Source organism: Lynx canadensis, chromosome B4, assembly GCF_007474595.2.
Source record: "Lynx canadensis isolate LIC74 chromosome B4, mLynCan4.pri.v2, whole genome shotgun sequence".
Classification (NCBI taxonomy): Eukaryota; Metazoa; Chordata; class Mammalia; order Carnivora; family Felidae; genus Lynx; species Lynx canadensis.
In genome coordinates, this window is record NC_044309.1 from 38,243,049 (window position 1) to 38,262,451 (window position 19,403).

Genomic DNA, 19,403 nt, shown 5'->3' on the forward strand with positions numbered 1-19,403 from the left:
AGGGGACCACTGGTCTTAGGAGCTCCTATGGTACCAAGACAGATGGCTCCAACTGAGAAGGAAGGTTCCCAAGTGAGGGCCTCTGCCTTCCTTCCTGGGCTGGAGAGGTGAGTCCTGTTTCTTCCACAAGATTAGCTGGTGTTAGGAAGGGGCAGCCGGTGATGACCCAGCTCAGCAGCCTGCCTCTGCAGGCCAGAGGGCCCAGCCTGAAGCCCGGGGCCCAGCTGAAGGCCCCACTTCCTAAAGGGCTGAGCAGAGCAAAGGTGGACTCCCTGAGAATGGAGGGATCAGGATTCCTCTGGGCCCAGCTGCACTGGTCCCCATAAGGGCTGGCACCTCCTCCCGGGCCGCATCACATGCCCAGTCACTCGGTCATGTCCCGTGTCTTCATTCGGCTAAAGCTGATCAGATCAGGGATGTCCAGCAGGCTTATGAGGACTCATGCGAGGCCACGTGAGGGATGGCTGGCAGGTGTGGGGCTGGCTCATGGTGCACCTGTCCCACTGCTGGAAGGACGGCTCACGTCACAGCCCACGCTCTGGTGGCTGGTCCCCTGTGGGACTTCACCCCACTGGTGTGCCACCATCCATGTGACCTGCACCTTGGCTCCAGGCTGTCCCTCAGAGCAGAGTTAAAGACTTTTTCTAGGCAGGGGAGAGCCATCCTGTGGAGCCTGTGCACAGGCGCTTTTGTATCCAAAGCTGAAAAAGTAGGTCACTGCTGGTGAGTGACTTCAGGGGACGGCCCCTCCACTGCCTCCTGCTCCCTTGGTTGGATGCACAAGGGTATGGGGAAGCAGGGTGGGGAGAGCACAGCCCTTCGAGGCTTCGTCCTGCGACCTGATTCCATTCAGGCTCAACCTGATTTCTCACTAAGCCTTGGATTGGTTCTGGCTCTGGCCCTTTCCTGCTAAGTCCACGTGTTCTGTAGCCTCCCCTGCTCCCACTGAGCTTGGTCCTCAGGAGATTAAAAGTGGGGAGATGTCACCCAGGTGCCAGGGAGCCTACCCTGGCAAAGTGTCCTTGGAAGCAAGGGGGTGGGTCTGGCTTCTGCCCCTGCCAGTCCTGCCTGGTTTTCTTTCCTGACACGATGAACCGGCTATGGATGGACAGTCTTCCCGGCTTCAAGGAGCTTGTGCTGCCCACAACACCACCCGTGAAATCCTCTTGCCCAAACAATCCAACCTACATCTGATCATGCTTCTAGATTCAACTGCCTGGAGGACACGTCACAAGGATATCATCAGAAATTCCAGACTGGGAGAAAGCATAGGAAAGATGATCTTGTTCCTTCAACAAATAATTTCTAAGCAAAGACAGAGAGAGAGAGAGAGAAAGAGAGAGAGAGGTAGGTGGTATTGCTGAGAGACTGAAAGAGACCCAAGAGACAAACTGCCCGACCTTAATTTTTTAAAAAATTGTTTTTTGAGAGAGAAAGTGCGAGCAGAGCAGGGGCAGAGAAAGAGGGGGACACAGGATCTGAAGCAGGCTCTGTGCTGACAACAGAGAGCCTGACGAGGGGCTCAAACCTGAGAATCGTGAGATCATGATCTGAGCCGAAGTCAGATGCTTAACCGATGGAGCCAACCAGGAGCCCCAGCCCAATCTTAATCTTAATACATGGACCTAATTTAGGTTTTGGTTCAAACAAACTGAAAAAACAAAAACAGTTTCTGAGTCAACTGGGGAAATTTGAAACTGCCTGGTTATTTCATGATATTAAGGAATGACTAATAATTGTTTTTAGGTGAGAGAAAGGTATTGTCATGTTTTCTGAAGAAGGATACTTCAGTTCTAGGGGGATGTAGTGAAATATTACAGATGACACGGTGTCTGGGTGCCGAGGGGGGTGGGGAGGCAGGAAGTAGGGAGGAAACCAATGAAAGAGGAGAACGTAGTTGTGGAGTCTGGGTGATGGGACAGGGGCTGCCTTATCACACCCTTTTCATTTCTGCATATGTTTGAGAAGCACCGTATGATGAAATCTGGAAGGAGGAGGAGGAGGGAGGAAAGGCAGGGAGGGGAGAAGCAGCAGCAGCAGCCACCAAGACTGGCGTAGGTGCTAAGAGCCTGGAGACTTCGGCCAACACCAGACCCAAGGGCAGCCGTCTTTCTCTGATTCCAGGGATCTCTACCGCGTGGGCAGGGGGTTCTCAGCACAGGAGCCCGATGGGGGGGTGGGGTGGGGGGGCACTCACTGTGGAGAGGCAGCTCCTGTCCTCCCGGACGATGGCGCAGAAGCCCAGGAAGCCCGTCACCATGACAAGGGCCCCTGCGAAGATGAGGATGTAGGCGGAAGCAGCGAAGGTGCTGGACGCCAGGACGCTGAGATAGCCGCTCTTCTCCACCAGGGTCCAGACGCCCACGGCCATGACGGCGGCCCCACCCACCTGCAGGAAAGCCCAGGTCAGGGCAGGCGGCCCCCGAGGGGTCCACAGCCGCCATTGATAGAGAGCCTACCACGTTTGAGGCGCTTTTTAGTCACCATCTCATTGAGTCCTTCGAAGAGCCTGAGACAATAGTTTGGTTACCCATTTCACAGATGAGGAAATTGTGGCATGGAGAGGTTCAGAGACTTGTCCATGGTCACACATCTAAGGCAGGTGCAGGAACAGATTTTGAATCTGAGTCTGACTCCCAATTTTGTACTTCTTACCACATTGTGGTCAGAAGTCCCAGGGGCCCTGCCCCCACCAACACCCCAATACTGCCCCGTCCGGCACCCTGGGGACACACATGCACACACAGGCTTCTGCTGAGCATACAGATCACAAAAAGGGTTGTTCAGCCTCTGTGCAGAAAGAACCCAGTGGGAGAGCCACCTCAGTTGTATTTCCCAGGTACCCTTCCTAGGCCCTTCCTAGGGCCTATTGTGTCCCCAGTGGATGTGGGGGAGATGGCTGCAATTATGGGACAAGCAATGTGTCTGGGTCCCTTCACTTCCCTGATTCCCAGCTGCCCTGTGGCCTTTCTCCCCCAGTGCTCCTTGGGTTGGTGCACATTTCCCAGGGGGGCACTTTCCTATGTGCCCCATTTCAGGCTTACACGTGCCCATGGGGGGAGCACCCTGGGGCTTCTCATCTCATTTCTTCTCATCTACAGGTGACAAAACTGGGGCCCACAGAGGAAAGGTCAATTGCCGGAGGCTCTGCCGCTGGTTAGGGGCAGTTAGGGGCAGGGCCAGGACGAGAGCTCAGAGCCTTGGACTGGAGGCTGAGCATGGTGTCTCCACCACTGAATGGATGCATTCTCCACAAATGGGGTTGGTCTGGACCAGCAGGAGGACTGGGAGACATTTCTTCTATGCTAACTGTCCCATTCCCTTCTGGCCCGGAGAAGGGTACAGGGACAGGACACTGTTGACTGGCAGGCCAGGCAGATGTCTCCCTAGGAAGGGTACCTGGGAAATACAACTGAGGTGGCTCTCCCACTGGGTTCTTTCTGCACAGAGGCTGAACAACCCTTTCTGTGACCTGTATGCTCAGCAGAAGCCTGTGTGTGCATGTGTGTCCCCAGGGTGCCGGACGGGGCGGTATTAGGGTGTTGGTGGGGGCAGGGCCCCTGGGACCTCTGACCATCTCTGCTTTCTGTTCCTGGGAAGGTGGACTTCTGTCTGGCCCTCAGTCTCCCTTCCTCATTTAACAATGCATTCTCTTCCTCAGATGGGTGGGGTGTCAAAAGCTAGACAAGGCCCACTGGCTCGGTCCATGGAAGCTCGTCCTTAAGGTGCTGGCATCTGCCCCAGAGCGACTCTGCAGGACCCACCCTGACACTTCACAGTGTCCATTCTCGGGAGCCACAGACATCAGCGGGGCAAATGAAAGGTGGTTCTCAGCAATCACCATGCTGGAGGCAGGTACACCATTCAGCTGACCATCTTCCCCTCTGAGTTTTGCAATAGTTTGGTGAGGATAGGGTGGGGGTGGGGCACATATGATCTCTGTTTTGCAGATGAAGAAATTGAGGCTTGGAGAGAATAAAAATGTACTCAAGATAACACCACTGGAAGGTTTCAGAACTGAGATTCAAACCCAGGTTTTCTGAAGGCTAGTCTGGGATTCTGTCCTCAGATTCCACAGACTGGGCTGGGCCCTGCTGTATTACTCACTTCGCTTTTAAAATATATCTGTTTCCTTCCAAGTGCCATTTTCTCCTCCTTGGCACCTCCAGGAGGTAAGAGAAACAGGTAGAAGAACATTACACAGCTGGGCCACTCCGAAAGGCATGGGAGAGGCTAACGTGCCCCATTTCTTTAATTCCACAATGCACAGTCCTACCCGCCCCCATTTTAACAACCCGACAATTGAGATGCATCTTATGATTAATGGCGTCTTATGATTATACTTGGCAGCACTTTGTCTTACTGGTACAGAAAACAATGGTGTACCTCACAATTGATGGTATCTTAGATTCAATGAAATCCTGGACTACAATAGGTTTTTAAATTCCCTGTGCATGTAGGCTATCTTTGGCCCATACAACCTCCATGACCAATGAGGAATTTCCTGAGTCTGGGTCAGTGGAGTTGTGTCAAGTGAGGGTTTCCAGCAAAATATCCTGCACATATTCTTTCTGCCCCCTACAGCATGACTGAAAGGCTTGGGTGAGGGTCCTAGCTTTGCATAACTAGCTGTGTGACCTAAAGATAGCCCCTTAACCTCTCTGAGCCTGAGTTTCTTCATATCTCAAATAAGGGGGTTATAAAAGACTAGTGGTTCCCAGTCTATAATCACCAAAGACTCCTTTGATTACTTTTTCCTGTGGATCTCACATTTTGAAGGCTTTTGCCCACCATATACAGTGCATTAATTAATAATTCATTTCTCATTTTTTATTAATCAAAGGCACATGACAGTGCCAGGAAGAGATTCTGAACAGCCTGAGATAGTCAATGTGACCACTTTGCATTGATCTTTTAATGGGTGTAGTCTCTTTATAGAAATATACACACTATCCATTATCCATTAGGTTTGTCAACCCCACAGGCTGAGAATCAGACTTAGGACCACACATCTGGGCACATTTAGGCTTGACTAGGGACACTTTATCTGTTGGGGGACACGGAACCCACTGAAAATCTGATAAAAAGCTTTGGACACTTCGGCCAGAGAAATGGTAATCCATGTAAAATAATGTAGTCAGGTTTAGGGGCTGATGTCTAATCCTGTAGCAGGCAATGAGACCCAGTGAGAACGGTCTCTGAGGCCTCCTCCACCTCCACACCCAGATAAGGTGGCATTTCTCAGCCTGGCTGCACAATCACCTGGGAGTTCCACAAAACCCAAGTCACACCCCAGGCCAAATGGAATCTCTGGGAGTGGGATCTAGGCATGAATATTTAATTAAGTTCCCAGGTGGTTGGGAGAAAAAACCACCTTGTAGGTTTCCTATTTAATGGAGGGTCAGAGTGTCCTGTCCCTCTCCTCCAGGAGGTGGCGCTGTGCTGAATCCCACTGAATATGCTACTTCCTGGAAGCTTTGGGCCCCACCCCTGGGCGTAGCTGCCTGGAGAGCTCTTGACATTTGTTCCCGACTTGAACCCTATCCTCTCCCCTGTCTATGTGAGGGTGTTTGCTTCCGTAGAAGCTTTGAGGTTGAAGGTGGGGTGGTGAGGAGCAGTTTTCAATCCGAAGGGATTTAAAGTCCTATTATGAAAAAACGAAACGAAACGAAACAAAACAAAAAACCATGGGGCTCCCAGGAGAAGGAGTGGGGGGCTCTAAGAAATGCAGCCATGGGAGACAAGCAGTATTGATCCCACTAACGGAGGGTTGCTCTCTACTAGAGCTCTTCTTGCCAGTCACAGAAAGGGCTGGAATCTTGCAAAGCAGGGAGAGCCCACAAGTGAGCCAGGGTGGCAGCAGGGTCCCCAGCCACAAGGGAGGGCCTGGAAGCCATCTGAAGGGACCCACTGCCCCTGATTAAGGTCTGGAAAACAAATTCATACTCGTTCTGACGTCCAGAAGAAATAAGAATGTGATTCTGAGTCAATGGGGACACTAACCCCCGTCCCACACCCTGGGGTGTCACATCTGGTAGAGCAGTTAGTGTCTGCAAGTGACAGGGAGAGGGATTTGCCATCAGGAACAAGAGGGTTTCAAGTCCTCCAGGGCGTCTCCTGCATGGGGCTTGGTCAGCTCTTGAGAAAACAATCTTGCATCTGGACAGAAGAGTAAAAGCTGCTAAATGTTGGAGGAGGTCACCAGAGGGGTATTGGGAGGTCAGCAGACTGAGGTTCCAGCCCTGGCTTTGCCCCTGACTAACCATGTGACTGTGTACCAGACACTTCACTTGGCCTAGCCTCAGTTTCTTCATCTGTAAAATGGCACTGCTGGATGAGAATATCTCTGAGGTCTCTTCCACGTGGGTAAAATGTCCCCGTTAGTACCAGAGGACAACCTTCTGCCAATACTCCTCCAGCAAGATGCTTCTGGACCAGTGGCTCATGGCTTTCACTCAAGCCCCGGGGAGACTGCCTAGATCAGCAGGAAGAGCAGTGGAAGGGGAACGGAGAGGTCTGTTCAGGGGGCAGGGAGAGGTCTGATCCCAATGAGCTATTTCAACAGCTATTTGCATAGAGTTGATTCAACAGTATTTGGCTCTTTACAGAAACTGCGGAATATTAACTACATTTTTCAAAACCAAAGCCTGTAGCCGATTAGCTAGAAAACCCTGCAGAGGGTGAAGTCTTCTTGCCAATGAGGACACCGGCAGTCCAGGAGGGGCATGGCAGGTCACCGATGCCTTGTAATTTTAGGAACTTCCCATTTATAGAAAAGAAACATTGCCAAAAAGTTGCTCAGGTCATCACATGCTCAGAAGGATTAGCCTGAGCAACCGCACATGGCTGGGCCCTGACAGACATCAGGCAGAGAGTGTAAAAGTAATTGCAGGATTATCTTTGCCAGGCTACTGAAGCGTTTCTGTCCTGGGATTTGGGGGAAGGGCTGGTGGGGCGGAGCAGGGGCCAGGACTGCGGGGCTCCCAGTAGAGAAGGGTCCCCCAGGCAGTAGAGTTTTCTGCCTTCAGTGGGAGGGAAGCCCATGGCACGGGGAGGCAGGAAACACATGGGGTGGCCCTGCAGTTCATTTCTGTGTTTGCTGGGTGCCTCCTGGGTGCCCAGCTCCACACTGGACTGGACAGGATTTTGAGCTGAATGTGCGTTCGCCCGTGTAGAGCCCACACCTGCCTTCTCCACCCTTTCTGCCCTGGGCAGTCTCATCAATGCACCACCACCCACCCAGACCAGAATCCACCCCCCCTCCCCCAAGGTCATTATGGACTCCTCTCTCTCTCCTCCCAGGGAAGCCGTATGCCAGTCCCCATCTGTTCTCCCACCCAGCTCCATGCACCGCCCTGGCTTTGGCTCCCCACCTACCCACCCGTGTATCATCAGCCTCCTGGCCCCTGCTCAACCCAGAAGCAAGTGTGTCATGATTCCAGGGCTGATCCCCCAGGTGACCCCGCCGAAAAACTGCCCCCGGCTCCCTAGCACCCAGCACACCAAGCCCAGACTCCAGCATGGGCTCAAGGCCCTTCAGTATCTGGCCTCAGCTTGATTAATGACCTGACCAACACCCCCCAGTGCCAGGCAGGCATTTCTCCCAGGTCACCCCACATTCCCGTGGCCTCAGTGCCAGTTCTGTTTGAGTTGAATCTTCAAGGGTAGGCTTGTCCTGCTAAAGGCCACTTTCTACTTTGATCCACTCTTTTCTTGGCTCTGTGGTTTTAAAGATCCCTTGGTAAAGTAAATCAGAGCACTACTTTCCCTCTTTCCCCAAGCCAGTCTACCTTTATGACAAGAGCAGAGATCGTGGGATGTATTGGGGGCTGGAGCTGGGAGAGAACATAAGACTACCTGTTCCTTCTTCAAACCCAGCTCAGACTCTGCCCCCCCCCCGTCTCACAAGTCATTCTGTGCTCCCTGCTGCTTCCACGCCCTGTACGGGCTTCTAGAGTGACACGTGTCACAGTGTATTTGTTGTGTTCATCACTTGGTCCCCTTGTAGCCTCTTGGTTAAATCTTCCTCATCTTAGTATCCCCAGCAGAGCACTACACATGGTAGTGCCTCGTAACTCCTTAGGGAAGGAGGGGGAGGGAGGGTGGGACAGACAGAAGAGTCAAGTCTAGCCCCTTTATAAAGTCCTGGAGAGGTGACTTTCCAAGGTCCTGTAAGTAGCCAGGGGCCAAGTGGGGACTAGAATTCAAGAACCTTATTGGCCAGTTTAGTGCCCATTTTACCAGCTGGGCTGTCGATCCACACAAAGCTGCTTTGCCCATGAAGCAAGCCACGTTACTCAGAGCTGTCACCACAGGCTTCTCTGTGACTGGTCTCACCCACAATGGTCCCGTGAAGACCAAATGTGCATCCCTGTCAAATGTATGAGCAGACCCTGACCGCACAGAGAGGCAGGGATGCCCTCAACCCCATGGGGGGGGTCCTGTGACTTTAGCCCCTTAAGAAGGGGAGTGGGAGAAAAACCAGCCATGGGACCCCTCACCTGTTCTGTCACAGATGACATGTCCTGAGAGGCAGGCAAAGGCCCGTACAGTGGGACGATGATGTGGAGGTAAAGAGCTCTCTACCCTCAGCAGGAGAGCAGGAGGCCTTCTTTTCTAGGCCTTCCATGGGAGTCCTAGAGAGATGTCCTGAAGTCACCTCACTTCCCTCCCCTGGCCGGGGCACGAGTCTTCCACCATCTCTGCCTCCCGTGTTGGCCCATGTCCCCCCTAAGGGATCCCAAGGGTCCCCTGGAGGCCAAGCCTCACTCATCCCCAAGGGAAGTACCAATGTCTCACACAACACCCCGGGGCAGCACAGAGCTCCGGGAGCAGCCGGCTCTTCTCCCGTTCTCCTGTAGCCTGGCATAGTTCCGGGGAGGCTGGGAAGGTTTTGATTATTAACACAGCCAAGCAGCTAATTAAAATAATAAATTAGGGAACAACATTGCAGGGATGATGGGAGCTATAGGGAGCCGTGCAGGAAATGGGAGGGAAGAAAAGCATTTCCTAGGCACCATGTAGGGAAGCCAGGATCACATTATCTTTTTAGGATCAGGGAGGAGGCATAAAAGTGTTGGCATTTTTGGCTCCTGACCCAAAGCTACATCCAAGGGGTCTCCTCTGCCCCATGAGATGGCCCCGATCAAATGCAAGAGGGGGAGGGGGTGGAATCAGGGATGGGGAAACGCTGAAGGATGGGGGGATCAGGTGTGGGTTGAGTGTTGCAGGCCTGGGGCCAGAGGCACGGTGAAGCTTAGGCACAGGATGTGGGTGTCTAGTGGGGCACTTCTGAAGTCTTGCTTATATCCTTCACAATCTGCATGCCTGCCCACAACATCGTAACATCCCAATTCAGGTGCAACCTTAAACCTTGGGGACATCTTGGGTTCCAAGGAAGCATCAGAGCAGCGGGTCTAAGGCTGTGATTATTGGTCAGTGGTCTCTGCAGATGGGAAGAACACTGGACTTTGAGTCAGAAAACCCAGAATTCACATAAGATTCTGCCAACCACGTGAGCCTCATTTCACCTCTACAAAACAGGGATGGAGACATTAAAGAGTGGTTGTGAGAATCAATGCAGAGTGTAAACTGATTCACGGCCTTCAAATTTTGCAACCATGGCACAGTTGATTGGGAGGCGGGGAGACTGGGTTTAAAGTCTCATTGAGACCCCCAGGCCTGGCTCATGGCCACCGGCACCTGCGCCCTGCCCATGCCAGGGTGGAGGCGGGGGCCGCTCTCACCATCCTGCTGCTCTGGGTTCTGAAACTTTGGACTGTAACCCATTATGGCTGTGAAATAAATTTGGTGGATTGTAACCTGCACTACAAAGCAAAACAAAACAAAATGATACAAGGCAGAAGAGAAAATATCAGAGTGCACTGCACACAGTAAAGGTAAGCTTGGCTTTACGAACAATTCTTCACATAGTCATTGCTTATGCTTATGTCTGTTTCTTACATGGATCATGGTCCCCAAAGTCTTAAAGCCAGTGCTATGAACAGAGAAAGCTCTAACTGATGAGGCATGTCCCTTAGTCTCCTCAAATAGCTACATATTCTAGCTGAGCACCAAGTATGTCAGAAACTATGCTATTTTTCCAAATATTCATCTTTAATTCTTACAGGGCTTGACACTCCCACTGAGTGTCTGAAAAAAGGTGAGACTTGGTGAGATTCTGTGATTTGCCTAACCTTTTAGTCTGCTTAGGCTACGAGGATAAAATACATAGCTGAGTGGCTTAAACCACAGAAATGCATTTCTATCTCTCACGGTTCTGGAGACTGAAGTCCCAAGCTAAGGTGCTGGCGGATTCAGTGTTGGTAAGGATGCCCTGCCCTGCCCTCCTCATATGGCCTTTCCTCTGTGCATGCTTATAAAGAGAGATCTCTCTCTTCCTCTACTGGTAAGGCCGCCCATCCTATCGGATTAGGATCCCACCCTTCTAATCCCATTTAACCTTAATTACCTCCTAAAGGCCCTATTTCCAAATACAGGGACATTGTGGTTTGGGACTTCAACATATGAATTCTCAGGGGTCACAATTCAGTCCACAGCAACTAATGTCCCGTGGCAAATAAATAAGATCTGAATCTGAACCCAAACTTGAGCCTGAGTCTTCCCAGCATGCTCTATTGTCGCACTAATCCACAGATGCCCCAAAGACATTGTAGGAGAGTGCAGGACTCGGAGCTGGGGGCCGTGCGCATAGGTTTAGAGGTGAAAGAGAGCTGGGCTCCAGCTCTGGGTCTTTGGGCAAACTGCTCCCCCCTCTGCAAAGTGGGGCTTCTACTAGAGCTGTTCAGGGGTGCAGGGGTACTGGGAAGATTACACAGAATGATGCTTCCACAGAGGAAGCCTCCATAGTAAGTACAATGCATACTAGGGACTCCGTCACTGATTTGTTCCAAGTGCCTTGTACAGTACTTGTTAAACACCGCGGATGGAGTTTTTGACTGTTGTTATTGTTGGCCAGAATGCCTGGGTGTCACCATTAGAGGACTTTGTGCAAGATTCTGAACTGGGTGAGCCTGCTCCCTGCCCAAGGATAATGGTGATACCGAACATCATGGTTGGTTGGGGGGATCGCAAGAGACAACCCGAGGAAGGTCTTTATCCAGCAGTGCCTCACAAGGGCTAGGCATCATAAACCACCACGAGGAAGGCTTCCTGATCCTCTCTGTGCTGAATTTGGACAGAGTGTGGCAAGGTGATGTGTGGGGAGGGAACACTGTTCTGGGGGAGAAAGGAAGTTTGAGTGTTCACCCCAATCATACTCGCAAGGACAACCTGTTGCTGCTGTCTGGGCTCGCTCTCTGTGTCTGCATGGTGGTGCTGGTGGTAGCAAGGGCTTAAAGGACAGCAGATTGGCTGCTCTCTGAAGACCCTCCCTGGCTCTCGGCATTAGAGTCTTAAGAGGAAGGCAGAAGAGGTGGGAGTGGTGGCCGGTGTAGACAACGGCATTGTTATGTGTCTTAAGAGAGGAGCTCAGGTGTGGGGCTGGCTGCTGGACTCTGGGCTGTGTGTAGTGGGGGATCCTTCTCTTGAGGGAAGGGGCCCTCCCTGACACGGCCCCCTCCCTAGAGAATTCTGGTAAATTCCCAGGGACTTTGTGCACTGCAAAATGGATGATGTTGTGCTCTGCTGTGGGAGGAGACGGGCCAGCAGTCTGTCCCATATCTACTTCTGAGGACATGGCAGTGGGTCCAGGGGACGATGCCAGGATGCTCCTGGGCTGGAGACTGAGGCCTGGATATCCCTTAACTGACCATCTGTCATAAGGCGGACGAGGCCTGGCTGAATGGGTCCCCGGGAAGCTGGTCCACGTCCAGCCAGGCCCCCAGGCAGGGGTATTTTTAACCCAAAGCAGGGAGATCTATATGGGGGAAGCTCCCCCTCACTGGTAGCTGCTCTGGTAACACGCTCGCTGCCCATCTGCCTGTGCTGCCACCCCCACGTCCCTCTCCCTACCACTCCCAAAGGAATGCCAGCACCAAACAGACAGACTCTAGGTCCACTCAGGATGGAGGGGACCCTGAGGGTGGTCACAGGCAGGATGTGCAATGTCAGGGCCCTTCCAAAGATACTCTGCACTGAGCACCTCACAACAGCCTTTGGGCCCTGCCAGCTACTGCCCTCTCTCTTCTCCTGGTGCCCAGCAGGTGGTGTCTACACAGAGTGCCCACTTCCTCACCGCCCCTCACCTCCCGCCACTACTCTCCTGAGAGTACTCTCACCACAGCCACCAGTAAACTCTGTGTGGTCAAACCTGATGGCCACTTTCTGGGCCTTAAAATACTTGATGTGTCTTCTCCCTTTAACATGGCCCAGCCCTCCCAATCTCCAGCTTCTGTCTCTCCCAGTTTTCCTCCCACGGCTCTGACAGCCTCTCCTCCGCCTTCCCTGGGGAACCACGGGTATCTCCTTGCCTGGGGCTCTCCATGAGTCCCACATCTCAGAAGCTCCTTCAGTCAGGGCAAACAGGGGCCATTGTTGAACTCAGACCCTCTCCTGACCATTGGGACGTTTTACATCTCATTCTTGCCTCTCTTCTCAGTCTCCATGCTATCTTTGGGGGTTCTCACCTGTTTCTGTGGCTGTAGCCACCAGCTGGGTGGGAATGATCCAGACCCATAAGCCAACTTCCCATGGAGCATCTTTCCTCAGATGTTTCCTGGCAACTCAGACTCACCGTGCCTACAACTGACCTCGCCATCTGATGCCCAGTAGCTTGTCTTTCTAGTCTACTGCTGCAGTGAAGAGCTTTACCATCTACCCGAGGGTTACACATTTTAATCCCCCTCAGCCAGCTAATGACCTAACTTTGCCTCCCAAGTCCCTTGACTCTCTCCAAATATTTGATCCCCACTGTCACCCCCATACTGTAGGTCACCACCATCTCCTGTCCTGATCAGGGCCAAGTCTAGGGGGAGTGTCAACAGTGGTCATCCCTGGATGAGAAGTATTATGGGTTGAATTGTGTCCCCCCCCCCCCGCAAAAGGTTTGTTGAAGTCCTAACCCCAGCATCTATGAATGGGAAGAACAGTATGGGATGGCAGAGGCAGAGACCAGAATCAGGACGTTGCAAGCCTAAGAATGCCAAAAATTGCAGGTCGCCACCCGAATTTTGGAAGAGTCAAGGCAAGATTCTACCCAGCCTCTAAGAACAAGCGTGGCCCTGAAGACACCTTGATTTTGGACTTCCAGCCTCCAGAGCTGTGAGAGAATAAAGTTCTGTTGTTTGAAACTACTCAGTTCGTGATGCCCTGTTACAGCATCTCTAGGGACCTAATGGTGTGAGCTATGGGCAATCTTTATTTTCTTATTTATACTTTTCAGTATTTTAGGGATTATCGGTTGTGGAGACATAGACCTTTATGCTCAGGAAAAACATTCTTAAAAGAAAAGAAAAACCCTCACTCAGCAAGAATCCCAAGCACTCTATCGGATTTATCTCTGAGAATCAAAACTATCTACACCCACACAGCTCACTGATCACATCAGCGTGGCTTTATTATTCCACTGTCTTCCTCAATACAGCTTCACTATTCCAGGAAACTCTTGCTCAGGAAGATAAAAGTTGCAAGTAAGAAAAGTTTATTGTTCATTTAAGGAACTTTGCAGAAAACATTTAAACAAACATCAAATTGTTCAACTTTTTAACAGATAGCATCAAATGACTGTCTACTCTCCAAGGCTCTCCAAACCCTGGTCTTGCTGTGCCCAACAATCCTAAATTACTGTGTGTCATGATCCTTCAGTGTCTTAACGCACTGCCCCACTTTAGGCAGTTTCATTAGTCTTAATGGAAGACCCTGAAAACGTAGATATAACCTATCTTTGCCTTTGCCTTTCTGAGATGTTTCTAAGACTCTGTCAAGGGAGAGCATCGCTTCCCAGGGTAATAAGGAAACTCAGCTCTGTTTTATCAGCAGGTTGATCTGGTGGTATTTTCAGGCTTTCTGCATCTAACATACCCAAAATATTGCATATCGAATGCCCTCTATGTGCAGAGACTGAGCTAAGCACTTAACATATAGTTTTAGAGCATCTGCTAAGCGAACAGTTAAAAGATAAACTGAGGCATATTAAACATTTTAAAAATTTCTTTGAGCAGAAGTTGCTTCCAACCGGGCAGCATCCAATCTAACAGACAGGAAGGAGCTCCGAGGACCTGCACCAAAGAAAAGACTTTTATACCCAGAAGGGAGCAGGAACAAGGATGTTATATTAGGCAAAAAAGCAGGCTGGCTATTGCAAGGTTTCTTTCCTTCAGGGGAAGGCGGGGATCTATCAGGCAGACTACGTAACTAGTGCTCATCAGGCGATTCCCGATTGACTAGTTTAGGATGCCATTTCTGGGAGAGCCGAGACCGTAATTGACCATAATTAAGTCTCAGTTTGGTGACATGATGGCTTGGTGTAAGTACCTCCATTTGGGGCCTGTTGTCTTGTTTTTAACAAATCCCAAGCGGCTGGAAACGATTCCCCGTTTTGTAGCTGGGGAAAGAGACTCGCTGATGTTAAGTGGCTTGCCGGAGGCCGCACCATCACTAAGCAGCAGAGCTGAGCAAAGCCTGCTTAGCCTCTTAAGCACCCTTCTGCCTCTCCGGATTTCGTGAGATTGTGATACAAAGTACACACATTCCGGTGTCTGGCTACTTGGGGGAACTGATGGTCTTCTGCTCCCAATTACTCCAGTAATTGCCTCAAGTGGACAGAACCCGCTCCTCCTGAAAGACCTCCACGGGCAGGCTTCCTGACACGAGTCACTACAGAGGCCATTGCCGTCACACCGGCCTCGGGCCTGGAGAAAGTTAACCAGGAGAGGCAAATGGGCTTCGGTGGAAAATAAGCAATTGTTTCAGGCATGCACATTTCCCACAAGGCCCTGGTGCAACAAGTTAGCTGTGGAGGAAGAGCCGGACCCTTTGTGCAGCGGGCTGGAGCACAACACTCCATGTTGTTCTCATGCATCCTCCATTCAGATGCCACGTGGTAGGACTCCACACCAACCTGCAGACCAGATTCTTTTCTTCCCCCTCAGCAGCGAATGTACATGTTTGCTTTCAAGTAGGCAGAATTTGCCCATGGGTGGTCTTTGATTTGGAAGAAATCAACCAGAGTGGTGACTCACGAAAAAAAACAAAGGTGGCTTGACTCACTCCACTGGGGAAGGGGATGTGTGTGCAAAATTCACTTACCCAGAAGAAGAAGTTAAAGACAAAGAGTAAATACTTCAGGTAGACGAGCAGCCAGTCGTCCTGCTCGGCCTTGTAATGGGCCATGGTTGCTGGGCCTGCAAAGAAGACACATGTGTTGGGGGGTGGCAGACCATGGGGAGCCACTGTCCTCCTTCCAGAGCCAGGACTCCTTACTAGCCCATCTGGCCAGGTGGGTCTGCGGCTATGGCTATGTAACCTGGAGCAAAGATCAGGGAAATCCAAAGGCTATTGGATGCACAATACAGGTGCACTGAGAAGAATTTTCTAGACCCTTTGGATCTTGGTTTTGCCCTTTTGACCTAAGTCTAACCTACAGGTCTTCCTACAGACTTTGCACTGACCTTGCAGTGTGTTCTGATTCTCTTCTCCTGTCTCATCAGGGTTGCAGGACACAAATTTACCTGTCCTACACACACACATACTCACGCACACTTGGCGTGTGTGCTTGGCCCTGGAGTCTGGCACTCTGCATTACTTGAGCGGGATCTTTTTGTGTGTAGGTGAGGCATGAGCCCCAAATCAGACAGTCCAGGCTGGAGAGAACATCAGCCTCACCCAGTCCACCCTACCTGTCCCCTGCACCTTGACTTTCCCCATGAGGAAGCAGGTCAGCAGGCCTTGTTGTTTGGCAGGCAGACAAGAGCTCTGGAGTCTGACTCCCCGGGTTCAAACCCAGGTCTGTCACAAGATACGTGAGACTTTGGGTGAGTCATTCAACTGCTCATTCCTCAGCGTCCTCATCTGTACCAGAGATAATAACGATACCTACGCTGCAGGCTTGTTTGGAAGATAAAATGTGATCATCTATGTGAGGTGTTTAGCATAGTCCTCGGCACACAGTAAATGCTCCATAAATGCTAGCTATTATTATTATATGCAGCACGGATTAGAACCCAGGACTCCAGCCCCCAAATTCCTAGCTGTTGCCCTGGAACCACGCTCCCTCTGCTTGTCCTATTGCCCACTGAGGGGCTCTCTGGGAACCATGACGTCAGTGGGGTGACACACGTACAGGAGCTTCACTGTGCCTGGTAACCCCATTTGTTTCCCAGTAAGTCTGAACAACAGCCTCTGTAGCTTCCTCTTCCCCTCAGCTCCATTTCCCCCCAGCACCCGCCCATGCTCTACCATGCACAGAGCAGTTGTTAAGAAATCGGGCCCCTGAGGGGACCTTTCTTATTCTAGAGCCATAAGCAATGGGGCAATGGTTTTGCTCATTTCCATTCTCTTTCTCCCTCATTCTCCATCTCCAGTCAGGCCCTCCCTGCTACCACCCTGCTCCTCTTCCTGGCCGGTGCTGGGCTGAGCCCACACTGTTCTTCCTAAGCTACCACTCTGCCTTTTATTTCAAGCCCATGGGCTCCTAGACAGAGAGAGGAAGAAAGAAAAGAAAAGGTGGCTGTCTTATTTGGGATTTCTATTTGCAGAACTTGAAGAAGGTAATTTAAGACTTTTAGTCTTCTGGTTAAAAAAGGACAAAACCCATTTTTCTCCGATTTTGTCTCAGAGGCAGTGTGGTGGACAAAAATACAGAAGGAGAAAAAAAGGAAGCCTACAAAAAAAAAAGGGTGAAAAATGGTGATAGATGGGGTCAGCTGGGCGACTGGAACAGGAGCTATTACACGGCCGTTGTGCAGGTGGCCCTGACAAAAGAGCCTCTGGGCCACTGTGGGCCATTAGTAAACTGACAGCTTGTTTGGGCCCTGGGCTCTCCTGTCTGCATCTCTCCTCCCAACCAGGGCCTGCAGAGGCAGGCTATAGACCCTTCTCTAGACCTGTATACCAAGTGTCAGGACCCGCAAACGAAGGGGCTAGCACCCTCTAAAGGAAAACTGTATTTTTAAAAAAGGAGTTGAGGCAGAAGACAGGATTTAACAAAAAGAAACACATTTCTAACGGTAAAATTTCAGCCATTAGTGGTAGAGAAGACAGAACTGAATATATCAGGGTCAGGGGAAAAAAAAAAACCTCTGGGCTCATTAATTCAACCTTCTGCAGAGGGAATGAGGAAATTAACATTTGCTAAAGTGACAAGGCTAATTGGTGGTAGCAGTTTCCTATCCCCTCCTGTTCAGGCTTCTTCCTCCACCACAGGTTCCTTTCCCCTCCTGTTCAGCTTTCTTCCTCCACCACATCCCCACTGTATGTAGGGCCCTGTGCTGGGGGTGGCAGAGGCCCCAAAGAACCAGCTTCCCAGCTTAGAGCCAGATGCTTGGATTTGAAAGCTAAACTAGTCCTTTATTGGCTGTTTGACCTTGGGTAAGTTACTTACCGTCTCTGAGCCGCTAACATTTATTGAGCATTTATTATGTGCCAGGCACAGAACTAAGTGCTTTATACGTGTTATCTTGTCCCATCTTTCCAACAGCCCTAGGAAGAAGGGTAATTCCTGTTTTTAAAAGGTAAAGAGTTTTATCATTCACCAACATCTTACTTTCTAAGCTCTGTTTTACCCAACGTGTCCCGAAAATGCAATTTTTATATAAGCTCCTGATGGATGGGTTTGCTGAAGGTCAATGCTCCTACATTGACCACCTGAAATTTTCAGTTTGAAAGTATGACAAAAATCACTTTAGTTAGAGAAGTCTTTCTTAGAAGGCAGATATAGTTGGGGCGCCTGGGTGGCGCAGTCGGTTAAGCGTCCGACTTCAGCCAGGTCACGATCTCGCGGTCCGTGAGTTCGAGCCCCGCGTCGGGCTCTGGGCTGATGGCTCAGAGCCTGGAGCCTGTTTCCGATTCTGTGTCTCCCTCTCTCTCTGCCCCTCCCCCGTTCATGCTCTGTCTCTCTCTGTCCCAAAAATAAAAACAAAAACAAAAACAAAAACAAAAAAACGTTGGAAAAAAAAAAAAAAGGTAAAGAAATGGAGGCTCACATAGGTTAAATAACCTATCCAAAGTCACACAGCAAGTAAGTGGCAAAGCCAGGAGAGGGTGAGGGGCATCTGACTCAGCCCAAGCTCTTACCCACTGTGCAGTGCTCTTGGGACTCAGGCTGTCAGGGGACGGGACAAAGGGACAGAGATGGCTGGTTTCCTTAATACTTGTTCTCCCCTTCTGCCTTCGGACCAGAATCCCTCAGTTTCAGTGAGCACTGGCCACCTGGAGGAGACATTTCCCAGGATTCCTTCCTGCTAGGTGCAGCCAGGATTGACTGCTGGCAAAAGGCATGGAAGCAGAAGTAGTGTACTAGATTTCTTAGAGGTATCATTTTCCGGGTGTATGCTTCACGTGCATTTGAAAAAAAAAGTAGGGTGCAGAACTCTGTGTGTGTTAGTTAGGCCAAATCTGCTAACAGCTCTTTTCACATCTGTATCTTTACTGTATTTGTGTCTGTTGGTTCTCTGATCTGTTGAAAAGGTATACTACAGACCCCCGCCATGACCATGAATTTGTCTATTCTTCGGTTCTGTCCATTTTTGCTGCATCTATTTTGCAATTGTTTTATGGAGTGCATACAGACTTGGAGTTGTGATATCATCCTGGTAGATCGATCCCTTTGTCATTAATGAATGTCAGTCTTTATCTCTAATGATCAGAAATATCCTTAAAGTGAGGAGGGGGCATGTCTCCCTTCAGTCTTTCCTTCTTCCTGTTGGTTGGAATCCTGATGGGCTGACTACAGCTCTCATAGCCATTTCGAGCTATGAGTTGAAAAGAGCGATCAGTTTTAAAAAGCCTGGGTCTCAGACACTTTTAGAGCTGTATTACCTTTCTCAGGGAAACAAGCACACACACACGTTTCCCTCCTTATCGATGCAAAAATGCTCCTTTATCCTAGGCATTCTTCTAACCCCTTCCCTAGAAGCTGCTTCCCTTCTCATTTGAAAATATCTACCTGAGTCTCCATTTCCTCCCCTCCCCTGGATCCCTAAGCCACCCTCATCCTGCACTGATGCCGCTCTGGCAGAGGTGAATCCTCTCCCAGCACGTGGCACTGTGGCCCAGCCCCTCCCCCTGGCTTCTGGGACCCTCACTCCTCTGTTCGCCAATCCTTCCCCTTGGGTGTCAGAAGAAGCATGGCTTCTTCCTCCTCCTCCTCCTCCCTGGGCTCATTCCCCTGCTGCCTCTTAATTGTACTCACCACCTGCCCGTAGGTATCTGTCCCCTGCCCACCATCCCTGCTGCCACATCTGGTTGAGACCTCACCATCTCCTTCTTAGACTTCAGCACTAACT

At 50.7% G+C, this 19,403-nt stretch overlaps 1 protein-coding gene across 2 annotated transcripts in view; it reads right to left on the reverse strand.

The window, feature by feature from the left end:
• TSPAN11 (tetraspanin 11) overlaps positions 1-19,403 on the reverse strand; it is a 70,534-nt gene that overhangs the window by 26,082 nt on the left and 25,049 nt on the right. For both annotated transcript variants that reach the window (XM_030322179.1, XM_030322180.1), the window contains exons 2-3: positions 15,208-15,302; positions 2,198-2,389 (exon numbers count right to left, since the gene is read on the reverse strand). In XM_030322179.1, coding sequence (XP_030178039.1) covers positions 2,198-2,389; positions 15,208-15,291 — 276 coding nt within the window. In that variant the 5' untranslated portion in view covers positions 15,292-15,302. The remainder of the gene's footprint in view (positions 1-2,197; positions 2,390-15,207; positions 15,303-19,403) is intronic.